Below are 21,161 nucleotides of genomic sequence, written 5' to 3'. Positions count from 1 at the left end.
GGGAGGGCAGTGTCCACGGAACTATACTCCAAAAATATGTCAGATCTTTAGGAGAGGAGACATTTGAATCATAAAATCATAGAATGCATACAGTGCAGAAGGAGGCCATTTGACCCACTGAGCCCACACCAACTCTCCCTGACAACAATCCCACCCATTCTCATAATATCATAAATTTACGCTGCTAGTCCCCCTGACGTACACATCTTGGGGCAATTTAGTGTGGCCAATCAACCTAACCTCCATATCTTTGGGAAACCGAAGCGCCCGGAGGAAACCCACGCAGACAAGGGTAGAGCATGCAAACTCCACACAGTCACCCAAGGCCAGAATGGAGATTGGATCCCTGATGCTGTGAGGCAGCAGTGCCCATGTGTCAGGTGTGAAACAGGCAGGAAGCAAAAGCACAAGACAGTGATTGTCCTAAATTGATTTCCAACATTTCAAGTTAAATCTTTTAATTTATTATGTTAAGATAGTTTGATTATTTTCATTACTTCTTATGGATTTGTGTATTTTTTTTTACCTGTTTGGTGTTTTCCATATCATCTCTGGGGGACAGTGGTGCAGTGGTATTGTCACTGGATGTGTAATCCAGAAGCCCAGGCTAATGCTCTGGGGACATGGGTACCACAGCAACTGCTGGAATTTAAATTCAATTAATAAATCTGGAATCTAAAGTTAACCTCAATAACCTCATCATCAATTATTGTAAGAACCCATCTGGTTCACAAATGACCTTGGGGAGGAAATCTGCTATCCTTACCTATTCTGGCCTACATGTGACTCCAGAGCTACAGCAATGTGACTGATTCTTAACCGCCCTTTGAAATCACAGAATTCCTACAGTACAGAAGGAGGCCATTCAGCCCATCAAGTCTGCACTGATCCCACTCAGGCCCTATTCCTGTAACCCCATATATTTACTCTGCTAATCCCCCTGACAACCAAGGGTCGATTTAGCATGGCCAATCAACCTAACCCACACATCTTCGGACTGTGGGATGAAACCGGAGCACCCAGAGGAAACCCACGCAGACGCGGGGAGAATGTTCAATCTCCACACAGACAGTGACCCGAGCCGGGAATTGAATCCTGGTCCCTAGCACTGTGAGGCAGCAGTGCCAACCACTGTCCCACCCTCATCTTACCATATCACAGCAGTCTCTCCCATATTGCTGCTTGCTGACACTATCCAGATTCATGTTTACCTGCTGGTTGTCTAGAGTGTGATATTAGAGCGTGGATGCCTTCCTCAACTTCCCTACTCTGTGCACGCAGCAATCCCTCTCTCCCCTGTTCCCCGCACTGTGCATGGCCTCACGAACCCATTAAGTTAAAGGGCAATTAGGGATGGGCAAAAAATGCCAACCTTGTCAACACTGTTACATCCCGTAAAAGAGTAAAGAGAAAAAAATACAGGCATCATCCAGGATCTAAGTGATGGCAAAGTAATTCCTGTCTTTGTTCCAAAGCTCCAAGGACAGAATGGCCAAGATTTGGGATTCATGCAAATGTTTTAATGCTAATGAGGGAAGGTTGAGGGAGCTGGGGCTTTTCTCCTTAGAGCAGAGGAGGATGAGAGGCGACTTAATAGAGGTTTATAAGACAATGAGGGGGATTGATACAGTGGATGTGCAGAGGCTATTTCCTCGAGTGGATGTAGCTCTTACTAGGCGGCATAACTACAAGGTTCATGGTGGGAGATAGAGGAGGGATGTCCGAGGTAGATTCTTTACTCAGAGAGTGGTTGGGGTGTGGAATGCACTGTCTGGTGTGACAGTGGAGTGGGAGGCTTTACGAACTTTCAGGCGGTTATTGGATAGGCACATGGAGCACACCAGAATGATAGGGAGTGGGATAGCTTGATCTTGGGTTTGGACATAGCTCGGCACAACATCGAGGGCCGAAGGGCCTGTACTGTGCTGTACTGTTCTATGTTCTAATTTTCTGATGAAATTTATGTTTTGAAATATCAGAAGGGTTGAACTTCCAGAATGGTTAAATGCTTCAAATAATAATACATGAAGAGCTGGGTGAAAGGTCAAAGTTCCAAGGTCGCTGGGGGGGCGGTAGGGTGTCAATTAGCAGGACGAGTCCAAGAAGTAAAATGGGTAAAAGAATCACTGGGAATGAGCCTATTAACAGCAACAGGATACCTCTGACAGCTGGGCTAGCTTTACATAGTAATATCTTCATTGTCTAAATGTAACAGTTAACCCCAGAGACCATGTCCCAGGGGCCCAAAGCCTTGTAGTTACAGTAACTGCTCTGCAGAACAGTATTTGCTGAGGCACTTTCTCTACTCAAAAACTTAACAGGATCACTCATGTGGAAGCCCAGCAGCTCCTGAAAAGCACTTGAAAGCCCAGGGAACCAGTCTCTGCACGCTAAAGCTTAGGAACTCTTATTGTCTGCAGGCAACTCACAGGAAGTGTTGTCCTGTTTGTAAGTATGTCACTGTATGCGTTAATGGGAGAAGAGGGATATTCATGCTGGACAGTGGGATACCCTATTATTTCAGGTAGTCAGCATCAGTATCAATTGCAACAAACTCAGAATAGGGCAGTGAGGTGCAGATTAAAAACTTCTCCCAATGCCACTCTGTTCCAACTACGTGCCTTGACCTGAAACATTAACTATTTCTCTCTCCATAGAAGTTGCCTCACCCTCTGAGTATTCCCATCATTTTCTCTTTCTAATTTATGTTCAAATATACCCTGGGATGCACAGTGGCAGAGTGGTGAGCACTGCTGCCTCATAGGGTTCAATTCCAGCTTTGGGTGATTATCTGTGTGAGCACAGTAAGAAGTCTCACAACTCCAGATTAAAGTCTAACAGGGTTAATTTGAAATTACGAGCTTTCAGAAGGCAGCTCCTTCATAAGGCAAGTGACTGAACGCATCGCCACATCATGTCTGTGTGGAGTTTCTCCCTGTGTCTGCGTGGGTTTCCTCCGGGTGCTCAGGTTTATTTCCACAGTCCAAAGATGTGCAGCATTGTTGAATTGTCCATGCTGAATTGCCCCAAGGTGTGTAGGTTAGAGGGATTAGTGGGGTAAATACATGATGTTATGGGGATAGGGCCTGGGTGGGATTGTTGTTAGACAGTCAGTATGGGCTTGATGGGCCGAGTGTGGAGGGTTATGAGGATAGGTAGGGGGTGGACCTGGATAAGGGTGCAGACTTTTATGGGCTGAATGGATTCTGCACTGTAGAGACTCTGTGATTCGATTAAATGGTTGAACTGCCTAGCCCATTGGGTGGAAGGCCTGAATTCAATGTCATCTGCTGCTGCTCAAAATGTAAAGTTTATGTTTGTCACAACGGTGGCACAGTGGTTAGCACTGCAGGCTCACAGCAGGTTCGATTCCCGGTTTGGGTCACTGTCTGTGCGGAGTCTGCAAGTTCTCCCTGTGTCTGCGTGGGTTTCTCTGGGTGCTCCGGTTTCCTCCCACAGTCCGAAAGACATGCCGGTTAGGTGCATTGGCCTTGCTAAATTGCCCCTTAGTATGCCTGAACAGACGCTGAAGTGTGGCGACTAGGGGATTTTCACAGTAACTTCATTGCACTGTTAATGTAAGCCTACTTTTGACAAATAAATAAACTTTAACTTTATTACATTAACACTATATTGAAGTTACTATGAAAATCCTCTAGTTGCCACACTCCGGTACCTGCTTTAGGTACACTGAGGGAGAACTTAATATGGCCAATCCACCTAACCAGCACGTTTTTGGAACGTGGAAGGAAATCGGATCACCCAGAGGAAACCCATGCAGGCATGGGGAGAATGTTCAGACACCACACGAACAGCCACCCAAGCTGGGAATCGAACCCGAGTCCCTGACGTTGTGAGGCAACAGTGCTAACCACTACGCCACCATAGTCTCCACCTTCGCGGATACAGACCGTCCCCTTTCAGAAAGATGTTCGACTCTTTTCTCATGAGGAACAAGACCATAAGTTTGAGTTTCTGTTACTTCCGAGTGTGACAAACCCCACCTGGCTTCCCTCCTTTTGCCAAAAGACAGCCGGAGGAGGGTTCCCCTTGGTCTCACAGAGGAAGATGACGGAGCGGCCCTGGGCTACGATCTGATCCCGGGGTCGCACGACGATCTGCGGCGGCACTGCAGGAAGAACAGAAAGAAAACAGCGTGACTTCTCAAATTAAAAAAATGGGGGCAAGAAATCTCACAACAAAGTCTGGCTTATGCAACGAGTAAAGATCATTCCCAGGATACTAAAAAACCCCACGAGTTCAAAGAGCTTCAGGCTTTTGACAGATTAAAAATGGAGAGATGAAGCTTAATTCACAATTAAATGTTCTCTTGACCTTCAAGCTTTTTATTTAAAAAGAATTCTATCATTACTAACATCAGCTTCCCAATACACTTACAGCAGTTTTATGTCACAAAGGGAAAGCTTTCATGAACGTTTAATGTCGTTGAGGCTAAATGTCATTCCGCTGAAATTCTTGATTGCATTCACTGGAGTTTAGAAGAATAAGAGGGGATCTCACAGAAACTTATAAAATTCTAACAGGATTAGACAGGGTAGATTCAGAAAGAACGTTCCCAATGGTGTGGGAGTCCAGAACTAAGGGGTCATAGTCTGAGGATAAGGGGGTAAACCTTTTAGGGCTGAGGTGAGAAGAAATTTCTTCACCCAAAGGCTGGTGAATGTGTGGAATCCACTACCATAGAAAGTAGCTGATGGCAAAACATTCTGTGATTTGAAGAAGAAATTAGCTATAACTCTCAGGGCTAAAGAGCATCAAGGGGGTGATGACGGGATTAGGATATCAAATCAGCATTCTTTCTGGTTGTATCACAGCTTGGTATGGCTCCTGCTCTGCCCAAGACCACAAGAAACTACAAGAGGTCATGAATATAGCCCAATCCACCATGCAAACCAGCCTCCCATCGATTGACTCCGACTACATTTCCTGCTTGGCAAAGCAGCCAGCGTAATTAAGGACCCAACACACCCCGGACATTCTCTCTTCCACCTTCTTCCATCTGGAAAGAGATACAAAAGTCTGAGGTCATGTACCAAGCGACTCAAGAACAGCTTCTTCCCTGCTGCCATCAGACTTTTGAATGGATCTACCTTATATTAAGTTGATCCTTCTCTACATCCTCCTAACTATAACTGTAACACTACATTCTACACACTCTCCCTTCCTTCTCCCCTATGAACTCTAAGAACGGCATGCTTTATTGGTATAGCATGCAAGAAGCAATATTTTTCGTTGTATGCTGATACATGTGACAACAATAAGTCAAATAAAATAAAATCAAACTATCAAGTCCCAGTAGCATCCTGGTAAATCTTTTCTGCATTCTTTCTAGTTTAATAATTTCCTTTCTATAATAGGGTGACCAGAACTGTATACAATATTCCAAGTGTGGCCTTACCAATGCCTTGTACAACTTCAACAAGACACCCCAATTCCTGTATTCAACTTTCTGACCAATGAAGCCAAGCATGCTGAATGCCTTCTTCACCACCATGTCCACCTGTGGCTCCATATTCAAGGAGCTATGAACATTTGAAGGAGGTATGTGTGGGGCTCGGGGGATTAGTGGGGTAAATATGTGGGGTCACGCATTAGTATGGAATCGGTGACAACTTTGATTGGATGTAATGTGACCAATGGAAACAAGATGTAAGGGTTAGCTGACCCAGTAAAACATGGGACCAATTACAGACTGATGTCATAGTCAGCTGACCAGCTGATTCACTATAAGTAAGGGACTATGCAGAACTGTGGGGAGCTTGGAGTGGCCCAGGGTGAGGCCCCAAGTTTGGAGTAATGATGTTTCTTTATTAAACCCTTTCTTTGATTTATAAGTTGGAGTAGGTTTTATTACATTTTCATTAGCTGCATTTTGAAGAGTTCCTTCAGAGAGAACATCACAGGGTTAGGGCCTGGGTAGGATGCTCTGTCGAAGAGTTGGTGCAGACACGAAGTGCTAAATAGTCTCCTCCTGCGCTTAGGAATTCTGTGGGGTGGGGCTTCATCCTAAATTTAGTTTCCCTCATTAAAAATTCCACAATCCCATCTGTCCAGTTGACAACTTGACTTGAGGAAAACCACAAGTCATACATGGAAATTATATTTCCATTTTTATAATGGGGATATAATAGTAAATACAGTAATTATTTGACATTGTGGTAGATGCTAGATGATGAGAATGTTTTGTTGCTATATAATGAGTCATTCATAGCCCACTTGTGTCTCTATGAGTTATCAGATTGCCCACAAACAGATTGCACCACTTACAATACATACATTATTATTGAATATTCAGTTTTGTAACCCTACAAAAAAATTGAGAGAAAGATACTTTGTTATGAGTTGTTCTTCTGTGTGCTTGTATTGAATTACTAATTATCTCTGGAGCCTCTTTCAGCCTTATACATAGTCCTATCAATCTTTCAATTTAATCTTTATGAACCCTTCATCAAAATGAGTTCACCTCTTCATCACATGTCATCGAGATAACTGGGTTTTCTCTCTTCTCAGATGCTGAATGGTCTGCTATATTTTAAGCAATTTCCATGTTTAATCTCAAAGTTGCAGCAGTTGTAGATTAAACACTGGTAATAAACTTAGTTCCTCTCAGTAAAGAGCTACAGATCTAAGACAAAAACAAGGAATAACTTCTCTTTCTGTTGCATTTGTCCTCATCTCATCAGGATGTCTCAGAATGCTTTACCATCAATGAAATAGTGACCAGATAATCTGTTTCAGCTAAAGGAGGGAAGCTGAAATAAAAAAAGGAAAAAGCTGGAAAATTTCAGCAAGTCTGTCATCATCTGCAGAGAGAGAATAGAGCTAACATTTCGAGTCTGGTTGACCCTTCGTTAGAGCTAACAATCTCTCTCCACAGATGCTGTCAGGCCTGCAGAGGTTTTCCAGCATTTTCTGAATCTGTTTTAGTTGTGGGATACATATTAGTCAGCAGGAATCATTAAATTATCAGACAGAATCACTTCGCACAACAAACATTGGTTGAGAAGGGAACTCATCCAGCCATCATCTGATCATATAAAGCATGGATCTGGAGTCAACTGGCTATGACCATGTTTGAGTAACTGGCCAGGTGGTGAGATGGGGATCACGTAATGCGCTATCTCACCCCATCTTCTTTGTCTTTAAGGAACTGCTCCATGTTTAATTTGCTGTCCCCCTCCCCCCCCACCCCAATAACAGAGACAGCTCCTCTCCAGTTCTTTGAATGGTACCATGGGATCTTTGACATTCACTTGGGAGGAAAGGCAGCCATAGCGTGGAATGTTTGAGGTAATAAAATGGGGATCAATGTTGAAGCTGTGACAATGGTCTTTGGTGTTTCAACATGTATATAACCTACGTAGGACTGTTGAAATGAAGGGCCAAGTTCCAGGTAAACCACACATTAGGATTCCTGAGTTCAGTCAGGTTCATTCAGCTCTACCAAGGAGAGGCACGGGGTTAAAAGTGCTGCTCTGTGTAGTACTGATCTAGAAAGGGAAAGAGGTTCCAGAGTCAGCCCAATTCACCCATAGCTGGGACAACAACTGACATCATTGACCCCAGGCAGGGAGGGAAATAGTCAAGGTTCCCACCACTCCATGGGATTTATATGGGTGCGTAGTGTGTGCATGAGAGTGTGTGTGTGCGTGTGTGTGTGCATGAGTGTGAGTGTGTGTTGTGTGTGTGCACGTGCCTATGTATATGTGTGCATTGTTATAAAACAATTCTTTATATCAAAAATGACTGCATTTAATTATTAGGCTGAAACCTCCGGTTGAGTTTTAAAAGACTGACACAGCATTCCAGAGACTTAAAACAGCAGCTTGTAAAATGGCTGAACATTTACATAATTACATTTTACACAACCCAAAGTCATTCCAATGAAGCCAGCCTGTCTGGAAGAACCCATCAAAGAAAATCACCTTGAACGAATGTGATTGGATCACCTCCTGACCCATTCACAAAATATCCAGCCAATCACCTGTGTACACAACTGGGCGGGAACAAATTATTAGATAGAATCACCTCAGATCACAAACACTGGCTGAGAAGGGAGCTCATCCAGCCATCATTTCATCAGGGAAAGCATGGATCTGGAATCAACAATGACCATGTTTGGGTAGCTGGTCAGTTGGTGAGAGGGGATTGTGTGATGAGACATCTTATCCCATTTTCTGGATTTAAGAAACGGCTCCATGCTGAATTTGCTCTCCCCGCTCTACCTACCAAATATTTTGGCCCGGAATAGGGATCTCTCTCTGTCTCCACTCAGCCTGCAAGCTCAGACCCTGCTTGTTCTTTGACCAACAACACACCACAGGCAGTGTTTTAAAATCAACCCAGCAGCTGTTGTTTCGAGAAAGAAAGGATACAAGTGATCCATCAATCGTCTTTAAATGGTCTCGATGCTGAATCCAAAAGGACCACTGAGCTCAGTCTGAAAGCATTCAATTCATCAATTTACAAGATCCATAAACCATTGACTTTTATTGGACTTTATAAAACTGCTTAATCTATCCTTCCACTTTGTCGTGTGTTGTGAGTGTGTGTGTGTGTGTGTGTGTGTGTGTGAGAGAGAGATGGAGCCTTCTGTCTTATTTTGTTTCGACCTGGTATGAATTATAATAAATGTTTTTATTTTCTTCTTAAAAACTTACAAGGAAACCAGCCTGTGTCTTTGACTGTCACAGTGTGTAAACGGTTAAACAATCACTGCATTGGCAAGCACGTCCTTTCTGAAAAGATCAACTGTTGCAATCAAAGAGTGGGAGAATAGAGAGGCCCATTCTACCCCTCCTCATCCGATCACAGCAATATTATGTGCGTATATGGCACGTTTGTATGTGTGTTTATGTGGATGGTGTTGTTGAGTGATTATAACCTCTCTGTTGCTTGTTTACATGATGCCTAGGTTTGCATTTGTAACTGTATGGTGTTTGCTGTATGCTTATATGGTGCTAGCATGTTTGTATGTGGTGAGTGTATGTGTACGCTCGTGCTGTGTGTTAAGCCTGTCAGTATTCAGCATCACAGCTCTAACATGAAGAATGGCCACTTGGCAAGGACACAGAGATCACTCGGCAACCGTAAACTTCCCCCAATAAGACTCAAAACATTCTGTGCTGGATTTCCAGGGTGGGGCGGGACGTCTGGGCATCGGGGCAAGTTAAGTTTTTTTTTACTAGTGTCACAAATAGGCTTACATTAAACTGCTGTGAAGTTACTGTGAAGCCCCCCCGCCCTCCCGACGCCCCAATCCAGCGCAGTTATGCAGAGAAGATTAAGGTCATAAAAATCAAAGGATATGAACCCAGTCGAAAGTGTCCTCGCATTTATCCTTGCAAGCTAATCCGTAAAACAGAAAGTTATAGAGTGCTGAGCTTCCTACCAGCTCTCCTGTTTGGTGAACAGTACATTATATAGACTGAAGTATGACAGAGTGTGAAGGGAAAGGTATAAATAAGGAAGATATGAGAGGGATTTCTTTATTAGCCTGTCATACTAAATACAACACATGGACAAAGCAGTTCAATATACCTTTGAGCAGGCAGAGCTTCCCACAGTAAAAGGTGCTGAAGGATATTGACATCTGGCCTACACTGAGATTATAGCTTTTGAACTGGATGTAAACGTGTGCTGAAAGGAAATGACAGGACCTGCAGCCCTGTAATCAGGAGCCTGCTCCTGAGAGATGTCCTTGAATGAAAAGGCTTTAATCCATCAACTCAACACTCGAGGCTTCCACAGAAAAAGCCTTTTAAAAGTATCCAATATTAAGATGATGACATCCAACAGGGAGCGATTACAAACAGGGATGAAAGCCAGATGTTTAGATGAGAATAGTTAGGACAGATTTTCACAGACGGGCATTGGGAGGACTCAGTTCCTGTGAATTTTACCTTGCTAAATAAAGGGTACGGTGCAAATATACCGAAAGAAAGATTAGCAGTTCCACAATGCCTTTCACAATCTGAGGTTGTCAGCAAAAGTGGCACTGCTGCCTCACAGTGCCAGGGACCTGGGTTCGATTCCTGGCTTGGGTCACTGCCTGTCAGGAGTCTGCATGTTCTCCCCATGTTTTGCATTGGTTTCCTCCGGGTGCTCCGGTTTCCTCCCACAGTCTGAAAGACGTGCTGGTTAGGTGCATTGGCCATGCTAAATTTTCATTCAGTGTACCCTAACAGGTGCTGGAGTGTGGTGACTAGGGTATTTTCACAGTAACTTCATTGCAGTGTTAATGTCAGCCTACTTGTGATACTAATAGATAAACTTCAAACTTTAAATGCTTTACAGTAATTTGAGTACATTGGACGTGCAGCCACTGATGTAGTGGAGTTACCGTGAAACACCCACTCCCCCCGCCCTCCCGTCGCCCCAATCCAGCGCAGTTATGCAGAGAAGATTAAGGTCATAAAAATCAAAGGATATGAACCCAGTAGAAAGTGTCCTCGCATTTATCCTTGCGAACACAACAAACTCCATCAAACAACAGTGATAAAAGCCAGACAAACACAAAATAATGCGAATGCTGGAATCTGAAACAAAACAGAAAAATGCTGGAAAATGTCACCAGATCTCGCAGCATCTCTGGAGAGATAATAAAGCCAACATTTTGAGTCTCGATGACCTTTTATCAGAGCTGAATGGTGTGGTTTACCCTGAATCCTCAGACTGTGACCCCTAATTTTGGACTCCCCCAACCAACAGGAAAATCCTCCCTGCATCTACCCTGTTTAGTCCTATTAGAATTTTATAAATCTCTGAGATCCCACCTCATTCAAAGAACAAAGGAAATTACAACAGAGGAACAGGCCCTTCAGCCCTCCAAACCTGTACTGACCATGCTGTCTGACTTAACTAGAACTCCTCTACCCTTTTGGGGACCATATCCCTATATTCCCATCCTATTCATGTATTTGTCAAGACGCCCCTTAAAAGTCACTACTGTATCTGCTTCCACTACCTCCCCCGGCAACAAGTTCCAGGCAACTACCAACCTCTGTGTAAAAAAATCTGTCTCATATAATCTGCCTCTTTTAAACCTTGCCCTCGCACCTTAAACCTGTGTCCCCTAGTAACTGACTCTTCCACTCTGGGAAAAAACTTCTGACTATCCATTCTGTTCATGCCTCTCATAATCTTGTAGACTTCTATCACGTCGCCCCTCAACTTCTGTTGTTCCAGTGAGAACAACCCAAATTTTTCTGACCTCTCCTCATAGCTAATGTCCTCCATACCAGGCAACATCCTGGTAAATCTTTTCTGTAACCCTCTCCAAAGCCTCCACATCGTTCTGGTAGTGTGGCGATCAGAATTGAACACTATATTCCAAGTGCGGCCAAACTAAGATTCTATAAAGCTACAACATGACTTGCCAATTTTTAAACTCAACGTCCCGACCGATGAAGGCAAGCATGCCGTATGCCTTCTTGAATAACTTCTCCATCTGTGCTGCCACTTTCAGTGACCTGAGTACCTGTACACCCAGATCCTTTTGCCTATCAATACTCTGCCATTTGTCTGAACTCCAGCGAAAACAATCCTAACCTAGTCAATCTCTCCATATACATCAATTCCACCATCCCTGGGATTAGCCTGGTAAACCAATTTCAGTAGGCCTTCCCGCATTGAGCCAGCGCGAGTCTCTCTCCAGCAGGCAGGAAAGATCCCGACACTCAATAAGATTAGATTTTGAGCCACAACCTCAGATTCAGAGACAAATATGTTCCACTGAGGCACATATGACATTTGAGGCAAGGAGCTACACAATAACAGAGGGGATTGGAATGGCCAGGATTCAATCAGTGTCCAAAACTATAGGACTCCAAGCGAGGGATACTTAGAGAGAAGCATGCACACACACGCACAAACACACACATGCAGATGCATACGGAAGCATGCATACACACACATCCTAACGTAGACAGACGTGCACACACATACACATGCATGCCTGCATGCACATGAACATACAAACACATGTGCACACACCATGTACACATCACACGCACACGTGTTGACACATATGCACACACATTCCTGTGTGCACACACACACACACGCACAGAGAGCCAACTACTCAAAGAGAAACAGAATTAGACGGACACATACACATGGGGATATACAGCCATAGACAGAGAGACCTCTATTTAGATTCAGAGATAGATCCAGAGCGATAAACAGAGACAAAGGGCTGGATTTTCTCTTGGCTCCATGGCAGGATGCAGAGGTCAACACTGTTTCCAGATCCTGACCTCAAACCTGCCATGGGGTCACTCACAGATTTCACGGGGCATCCCCTTAATTGGCATTAAGACAGATTCTCTGTCCAATTAAAGATGGCGGTAGGGGTCCCAAAACTGGAGGACCAATCAAATTTGTAGCTTGCTGTTGTGGAATGTCAACATGGTGACATCCTGTCTCAGACTTTGTCAAATCTTTAATTACAAATTAGATTGAGCAGTCAGGTCACCAATGTGGGGAATGGAGAGCATGGTGGGGGTGAGAGAGAGTAGGAAGGGTGGGGGGGGGGGGGGGGGGTTGGGTTTAGGGAGTCCTATCCCTCACCCCATCTCTTGCTGCTGGGTGCCCTCCTCTAGCAGGTGAACTGGCCCCCTGTTGCTGATAGGGAAACCTGGAGGCTGACTGGCAAATTCCAGTTAGCGGCCTTTAATTAGCCCAAAATACGCTTTGAAGAAATCTGTGCAGGTGAGTAGCGCTTTGGCTCTGACCCTGTCTTTAGAAAAATGGTCCAGAAGCGGGTTGGGGCCAGCACAGGGACCGAGGGAGCCCTGCCCATCTCGGATTGTGGCCCCAAGAGGGGACAAAAGATCCAGACCAGAAAACTACCGCCACACATCACTGACATCACTGATAAACAATAGATGAGCACAGATTCCTTGGAGGATTGTGGGATTGGGGAGGTTTACAGAGATAGGGAGGGCAGAGCCATGGAGGACTTGAAAATAAAGATGAGGGACAGAACTTTCCCTGGAGGGGTTTCCCATCCTGCAACCTGAAGAGTGGGCTGGGATGCACAGACTGCCCCGTTCAGTGAGGCTTTAATTGGCTAAGGGTGAGACGTCCACCCTAATCTGGGAGGGAAGCCCATTTCCGAGAGTCAATCTAATTGGCCGGCAGCTCTATAGTCACAGTAGCGTCAGGTCCAAGTGCGGTGGCCATTGCTGGAATTACAGTCAATCCCTCAGGAAGAGGATCTAATGAAGGCTGGAATCACGGTAAGGTTGGGGTTTTGGAGACACCTGTTTGTCAGGCAGGGGCATGAGGGGATTTGGGCCTTCCGATAAAGGCAAAATACTGCAGATGCTGGAATCTGAAACAAAAACAGAAAATGCTAGAGGAATTCAGCAGGCCTGACAGCATTTGTGGAGAGAGAGAACAGAGCCAACGTTTCCAGTTGGGATAACCCTTCGTCAGAGTCTGCTGAATTTCTGCAGCATTTTCTGTTTTTGTTTCAGATTCCAGCACCTGCAGTATTTTGCCTTTATCGGAGGGGATTGTGATAGGACACTAGGAATTTCTGTGGAACGAAAGGTACACAGATCTCTGAAAGCAGAATGGCATGTTAGTAGGGTGGTAAAAAAGGCGTGTGGGACACTTGCTTTTATCAATCGAGGCATAGATTACAAAAGTAGGGAGGTCATGCTGGGGTTGTATAAAGCTTTGGTGAGGCCACAGCTGGAGTACAGCATATTGTCCTGGTCACCACATTATCAGAAGGATGCGATTGCATTGGAAGGGGTGCAGAGGAGATTCACCAGGATGCTGCCTAGGACGGAACATCTAAGTTATGAAGAGAGATTGGATACGCTCGAGTTGTTTTCATTGGAGCAGACAAGACTAAGAGGTGACCTGATCGAGGTGTACAAGATTATGAGGGGCATGGACAGAGTGGATAAGGAGTAACTATTCCTCTTAGCTGAAGGGTCAGTCACAAAGGGAGAGCTGGGAGGTTTAGGGGGATGTGAGGAAAAACTTTTTTACCCAGAGCATGCTGATGGTCTGAAATGCGCTGCCTGGGAGGGTGGTAGAGATGGGTTGTCTCACATCCTTTAACAAGTATCTGGATGAGCACTTGGCTCATTATAACATTCAAGACTATGGGCCAAGGGCTGGCAGATAGGATTAGGTATTTGTAATGTGTCAGTATGGACTCGATGGGCTGAAGGGACTCTTCTGCACTGTATGATTTGATAATACAGAGTGCCAGCGCCATTCTTTTTAAAGAGTTTTTCTGCAAACAAAGTGGGTGAGCACACTGACCCCTCACACTTGGCATCTGGGTTTGATCCAGTTGAACAATGGAAGATTTCTGTCCTGTGACAGCTACAAGGGTCCGAAGTGAAATGATTTGGGTTCAGTGCCAACTCAGTTGTCAGCGGCATGGCACCAGAATACAAAACTGTTGCTAATTTGGCATAAATTGCAAATTTATTCAAGAGCTCTCACAAAGCCAGGTGCATCGGGGAAATGAAAATGTCACTCTGTGGCAGAGTTCTTTCTGAGTTTGGGACTGGGCTGGAATGGTTTGAGTGAGAACTCCGTAACTCACTCATATCACTGAACTGTTTCCTGACAAATCTGCAGCATTTATAGCTCAGGATGAATTCTACAGCAAACGTATAAATGTGAACTTAAAGCAGCCCGTGTGTAATACAGGCGGCACGGTGGTTAGCACTGCTGTCTCACCCACAGTCCAAAAGATGTGCTGGTGAGGTGCATTTGGCCATGCTAAATTCTCCCTCAGCGTACCCAAACAGGTGTTAGAGTGTGGCAACTAGAGGATTTCCACAGTAATTTCATTACAGCGTTAAGGTAAGCCTACTTGTGACACTAATAAACAAATAATTTTTTAAATACAGAGCCACTTTCATTCTGGCTATCGAACTTTCATATTATCGACAGAATCTTCCTACAAGCCCTATATTGATGAAACAAATAAACCTGAAGACCATCCTGTGCTTTGTGGCTCAAAGTGCATTTACCTGGAGCTCCCAACAGTCTTTCCTCTGGTGACACCTGTTCCAGAGGTGGGACCATATCCTCATTCTCTCTGCAACCAAGTTTGTTTGTGCAAAAATAATGGTACTGCTTGCTATATAAAAAGGAACGTCTCACAGCTACCATTCAAATGGATTACTGCACACCCACAGTCACTTAAAGAGAGCAGCAAACAATCAGTGTGTGTGTGAGCTGAGCGGTGGCAGATAGGGAGAACATGTGCCGCAGTGTCAGGTGTTAGATTGTGGTGCTGATCATCTGAGGCTTTGGGTTAATGAAGCTATAGATTTGGAGATAGTCCCTCTCTGAGTCAGGATCCTCTGGGCATTCAAAAATCCTGCTCCCACAACACAAAACAATTCCCACTCTGTGAATGATGGTATCGAGTTGCTGTGTGTGCGTGTGTGGTTACCAAAGTGCAATTAACATCCCTGCGTTACTTGCTGCCCAGTACCTGAGGATATTGCTGTATAGGCAGATTAATTTTGTGAAGGATGCTGGCAGACACATGGGAGTCCACTCTGATTATATCTGTTAACAAGAAACATGGTTCAGGAGCCCTCCAGATGATACTCCTCTGCACAGTGCGTAGTGGCTCCTAATGATCAGGGCCCAGAGTCAGTCCCTGGCCTGTGCTGAGTCATGATGTGGAGATGCCAGTGTTGGACTGGGGTAAACACAGTACGAAGTCTTACAACACCAGGTTAAAGTCCAACAGGTTTATTTGGTAGCAAACAAAAAGGACTCCCACTCACCTGACCAAGGTGTAGCAAGCGCTCCGAAAGCCAGCGGCGTTTGCTACCAATTAAATCTGTTGGACTTTAACCTGGTGTTTGTAAGACTTCTTACTGTGCTGAGTCAAGCAGGGCAGACCCAGAACCAGGACACAAGAATGTCAGAATAGATTAAACCCAGTCTCATCCTGATAGATGGTCTAACCTCAGTGGTTGGTAAGTTGATAGAGAAGATCCTGAGAGGAAGGATTTATGAACATTTGGAGAGGTATAATATGATTAAGAATGGTCAGCATGGTTTTGTCAAAGGCAGATCATGCCTTATGAGCCTGATTGAATTTTTTGAAGATGTGACTAATCACATTGATGAACAAAGAGCAGTAGATGTAGTATATATGGACTTTAGCAAGACATTTGCTAAGGTGCCCCATGCAAGGCTTATTGAGAAAGTGAGGGGACATGGGATCCAAGTGGACATTGCTTTGTGGATCCAGAACTGGCTTGCCCACAGAAGGCAAAGAGTGGTTATAGATGGGTCATATTCTGCATGGAGGTCGGTCACCAGTGGAGTGCCCCAGGGATCTGTTCTGGGACCCTTACACTTTGTGATTTTAATAAATGACCTGGATGAGGAAGTGGAGGGATGGGTTGGTAAGTTTGCTGATGACACAAAGGTTGAAGGTGTTGTGGATAGTGTGGAAGGATGTCAAAAGTTGCAGCGAGACATTGATAGGATGCAAGACTGGGCGGCGAAGTGGCAAATGGAGTTCAACCCAGATAAGTGTGAAGTGGTTCATTTTGGAGGGTCAAATAGGACGGCAGAATATAATATTAATGGTAGGGCTCTTGGTAGTATGGAAGATCAGAAGGATTCTGGGGTCCGAGTTCATAGGATGCTGAAAGCAGGTTGAAGCTGTGGTTAAGAAGGCGTATGATGTACCGGCCTTCATCAATCGAGGAATTGAGTTTAGGAGTCGAGAGATAATGTTGCAGCTATATAGGACCCTGGTCAGACCTCACCTGGAGTACTGTGCTCAGTTCTGGTTGCCTCATTACAGGAAAGATGTGGGAGCCATAGAAAGGGTGCAGAGGATGTTGCCTGGATTGGGGAGCATGTCTTATCAGACAAGGCTGAGGGAGCTCGGCCTTTTCTCCTTGGAGAGATGAAGGAGGAGGGGCGACCTGATAGAGGTGTATAAGATGTTGAGAGGTATTGATTGAGTGGATAGTCGGAGGCTTTTTCCCAGAGCTGAAATGGTTGCCACATGAGGACACAGGTTTAGGGTGCTGGGGAGTAGGTACAGAGGAGATGTCAGGGGTAAGTTTTTTACTCAGAGAGTGGTGGATACGTGGAATCGGCTGCTGGCAACGGTGGTGGAGGCAGATTCGATAGGGTCTTTTAACTTACTTTTAGATAAGTACATGGAACTTAGTAAGATAGAGGGTTATAGGTAAGCCTAGCAATCTCTAAGGTAGGGACATATTCAGCACAACTTTGTGGGCCGAAGGACCTGTATTGTGCTGTAGTTTTTCTATATTTCTATGGTATTATCGCTTGACTATTATACCAGAAAATGCTCTGGGGACCTGGGTTCGAATCCTGTCACGGCAGATGGTGAAATTTGAATTCAGTAAAAAAAATCTGGAATTAAGAATCTACTGATGATTGTCGGAAAAACCCATCTGGTTCACTAATATCCTTTAGGGAAGGAAATCTGCCGTCCTTACCTAGACTGGCCAGCACATGACTCCAGAGCCACAGCAATGTGGTTGACTCTCAACTGCCCTCCAAAGGCAACTTGGGATGGGGAATAAATGCTGGCCCATGTCACAGAATCAGAGAATACCAGAGTGCAGAAGAGGCCCTTCGGCCCTGAACTGCCTACCTAATTTATTGCCCATCCCAAGTTGCCTTTGGAGGGCAGTTACACCTTGCGTATGACCCTGACTCAGGGTGGGCTCTCCCAGGATATAAAACAAAGCACTGAACACACTTGAAAATGACAAAGCTCGGACACTGCGAGGAGGGGGGTGGATGGGGTGGCGAGAGATTTGGGGTTCACAACACTAGTCCCCCCCCCGGCTAGCCTCTCAAGTGCTGTGTTAAGAAGCTGGGTGATGTTGTCGTCCCAGCGCCAGTGCCTGCTTATGTTGTTGATCTGGACTGAGTCATTCCAAGCTTAGTCCATAAGCAACCCGAATAAAGCGACAGGCAAGTGCTGGGGCACAATTTTTGTAAAACGGTTCCCCATCACCCTTAGAGGCTCGGGTGTCACTCAGTTAATGTTGCATGATTTCAAACATAGACCTACTGCTTTATTACAAGTGGAAGAGGTTTCACTTTCAGAAAGGACCAATGAAAGTCACAAGATCAAAAGAATTTTGATTTTGGTTTTGGACAGGCAGAGAATGATGAAAGTGCTAATGAGAATCCGGCTCGGGAGGTTTGAGTCACTGATTATCAATATTCCGGTTTGTCTCCCAGTCTTCTTCACTTCAGGGAAACCAGAGAGAGAGAGAGAGAGAGAGAGAAACACCGACAAGAAGAACAGCCTCCATGTATGACAAACAAAACCCTCCAATTTCTGGTCAAAGATGGTTTCAGTACGATAAGGGAGATTAGAATGTGGTGCACAGGAAATTAAGGTGACACAGGGAGGCGTGCCCTTTGAATTCAGACAGCGCTGTCAGATCAGATTGAATCTTTTAGGATAAATACTCTCACAGACCTTGAGCAGCTGAAGCGAGCTTCAAAAGGTCAGGATTTCACTGTTTACCAATAGCGCTGTTTAGTCCTATATCTCCGTGCAGTCCATTGTTATACTTCTCTCTGTTCTCTGCCTGTTGTTGTAATGCATTCTCTTTCAAATTGAAGGGACAGGGCCCAGGGCCAGTGGTCTAACCAGTCGGGAATTTACTCAAATCTCTCTCACTGTCCGTCTGCTGCCCTGGGCCACTCCAGTTTTCATCGAAACCTCTGAGATCCTGAGGCTAGTCAACAAGGCAGATCTTTCCACTCGTTGGAAAATCCACAACTTTTGGCGGGGGTGGGGGGGTCACTGTATAAAACTAAGAATTCACTGATTCAAGACAGACTTAAAGAGAAATTTTTTCCATCAGAGGGTCGTGAGTGCACTTTGCCAAAAAGGCAGCGGAAGCATAGTCATAGGCTGGAATTTTACTGGCACGCCCGCCCGCGGCTCATAAGATCGTGCCCAAGGCCAGCAGGGAATGCCAGAATCGGCACCCAGCCAAACCTCCTTTCATTGCAGCAGGATGGGAAAATCCTGCCGGCGTGAATGGTGATAACATTCCGACCTTTGAGTATTTTTAAGGCGGAGCTAGATAGATCCTTGAGTAACTGTAGATTTTTGGGCAGCACGGTAGCACAGTGGTTAGCACTGCTGCTTCACAGCTCCAGGGACCTGGGTTCGATTCCCGGCTCGGGTCACTGTCTGTGTGGAGTTTGCACATTCTCCTCGTGTCTGCATGGGTTTCCTCCGGGTGCTCCGGTTTCCTCCCACAGTCCAAAGATGTGCGGGTTAGGTTGATTGACCATCCTAAAATATTGACCCTTAGTGTCGTGAGATGCGTAGGTTAGAGGGATTAGTGGGTAAAATATGTGGGGATATGGGGGTAGGGCCTGGATGGGATTGTGTTCGGTGCAGACTTGATGGGCCGAGAGGCCTCTTTCTGCATTGTAGAGCTCTATGAGTAACATTGGGTGAAAGGTTAATGGGGGCAGGCAGCAATGTGGGGATGAGATTACAGTCAGAATACCTATGATCTAATTGAATGGTGGAGCATTCTCGAGGGGCTGAGTGGCCTACTCCTGTTCCTAATTTGTCTGCTCGCATTAGTCTCGTTAGAGTCACCAGAGGCCAAGTACCCAACTGCACCCTGCATAGAAGCAAGGTTTCTCTCTAAGCAGAGTCAGCGTCTAAGGAAAAGGCTCCTCATTGTTTGGGACTGCATTTCCAAAATGCACTTGGTGCTGGATTCACAATCCAATGGTTGAGAGTTCCAATCCCATTGCTTGGAACACCGTTGATAAATTCAGGATATCCAGGACTGCATTCACTGGAATTTAGGCCAATTCGAATCAAACTTCTACAATATTTGGGGAAACAGACCGGCTTGACGGAGAGAAGCTATTTCTGCTGGTTGGAGAATTCCAGGCTAGGAGGACATAGTCTAAAAATTACAGCCAACCCCTAAGTGATGGCCAAGTGAGGGAGAAGTTTGGAATTCTCTCTTCTACAGATGGCTGATGGTATTGGGGTCATGTTGTTCATTTTAAGTCTGAGATTGATAAGATTTTCGTTATGCAAAGTCATTAAGGGATATGGGGCAAAGGAGTTAGATTGCATATCAGACATGGATTTCATTGCAGAATAGATTTGAGGGGGTGAATGGCCAACACCTGTTCCTATATTAGAACATAAGAACATAAGAAATAGGAGCAGGAGTAGGCCATCCAGCCCTTCGAGCCTGCCCCGCCATTCAATAAGATCATGGCTGATCTGTCGTGGCTCAGTTCCACTTTCCCGCCCTCTCCCCATAACCCTTAATCCCCTCTCCTATCAAAAACCCATCAACCCGCGTCTTAAAAATATTTAGCGAGGCAGCCTCCACCACTTCAACGGGCAGAGAATTCCAGAGATTCACCACCCTTTGAGTGAAGAAGTTCCTCCTCAACTCCGTTCTAAACCACCCCCCTTTTATCTTGAGGCTGTGCCCCCTAGTCCTATTGTCTTTTTTGAGCGGGAAGAGTCTTTCCACCTCTATCCTATCCATCCCATTCATCATCTTATACGTCTCAATGAGATCTCCTCTCATTCTTCTAAACTCTAACGAGTTCAAGCCCAGTTTATTCAGCCTCTCCTCATAGCTCAACCCCCTCAACTCCGGTATCAGCCTAGTAAACCTCCTCTGCACTCCCTCCAAGGCCAAAATATCTTTGCGCAGGTGCGGCGCCCAAAAATGCACACAGTACTCCAGTTGCGGCCTCACCAATGCCCTATACAGCTGCATTATTATTCCTAGCTATTTGGTGGGCAGGAACAAGACAAAATGACCATTGTCAAAACAAAACTCAACCGGTTCACCAATGTCCTTCAGATAAGAGAACTGGGCACTATCAGATAGCAAGAACTAAGTTCATAAGATACAGGAGCAGAATTAGGCCATTCAGCCCATCAAGTCTACTCTGCTATTTGATCACAGTTGATATGCTCTTCATCCCCATTTTCCTGCCTTCTCCCCATAATCCTTCAACTCATTACTAATTAAAAATCTGTCTAACTCCTCCTTAAATTCATTCCCTGTTCCAACATGTAGCTCGAGTCCATTTCTATGTTTTTAGTGCCCTCTGAAGCAGTG

General features: G+C 45.1%; 1 protein-coding gene across 1 annotated transcript in view; it reads right to left on the bottom strand.

Annotated features, from left to right (window-relative positions):
* The window catches only part of LOC145359798 (roundabout homolog 2-like), a 286,183-nt gene that overhangs the window by 102,667 nt on the left and 162,355 nt on the right, over nt 1–21,161 (bottom strand). Inside the window, exon 7 of the mRNA XM_080214574.1 lies at nt 4,005–4,129. Coding sequence (XP_080070700.1) covers nt 4,005–4,129 — 125 coding nt within the window. The remainder of the gene's footprint in view (nt 1–4,004; nt 4,130–21,161) is intronic.

The sequence above is a fragment of the Carcharhinus amblyrhynchos genome, chromosome 29 (genome assembly GCF_965287045.1).
Source record: "Carcharhinus amblyrhynchos chromosome 29, sCarAmb.v2.hapA, whole genome shotgun sequence".
NCBI classification, from domain to species: Eukaryota; Metazoa; Chordata; class Chondrichthyes; order Carcharhiniformes; family Carcharhinidae; genus Carcharhinus; species Carcharhinus amblyrhynchos.
The sequence above is the reverse complement of the archived record's forward strand: the minus strand, read 5'-3'. Positions and strand labels throughout refer to the sequence as shown.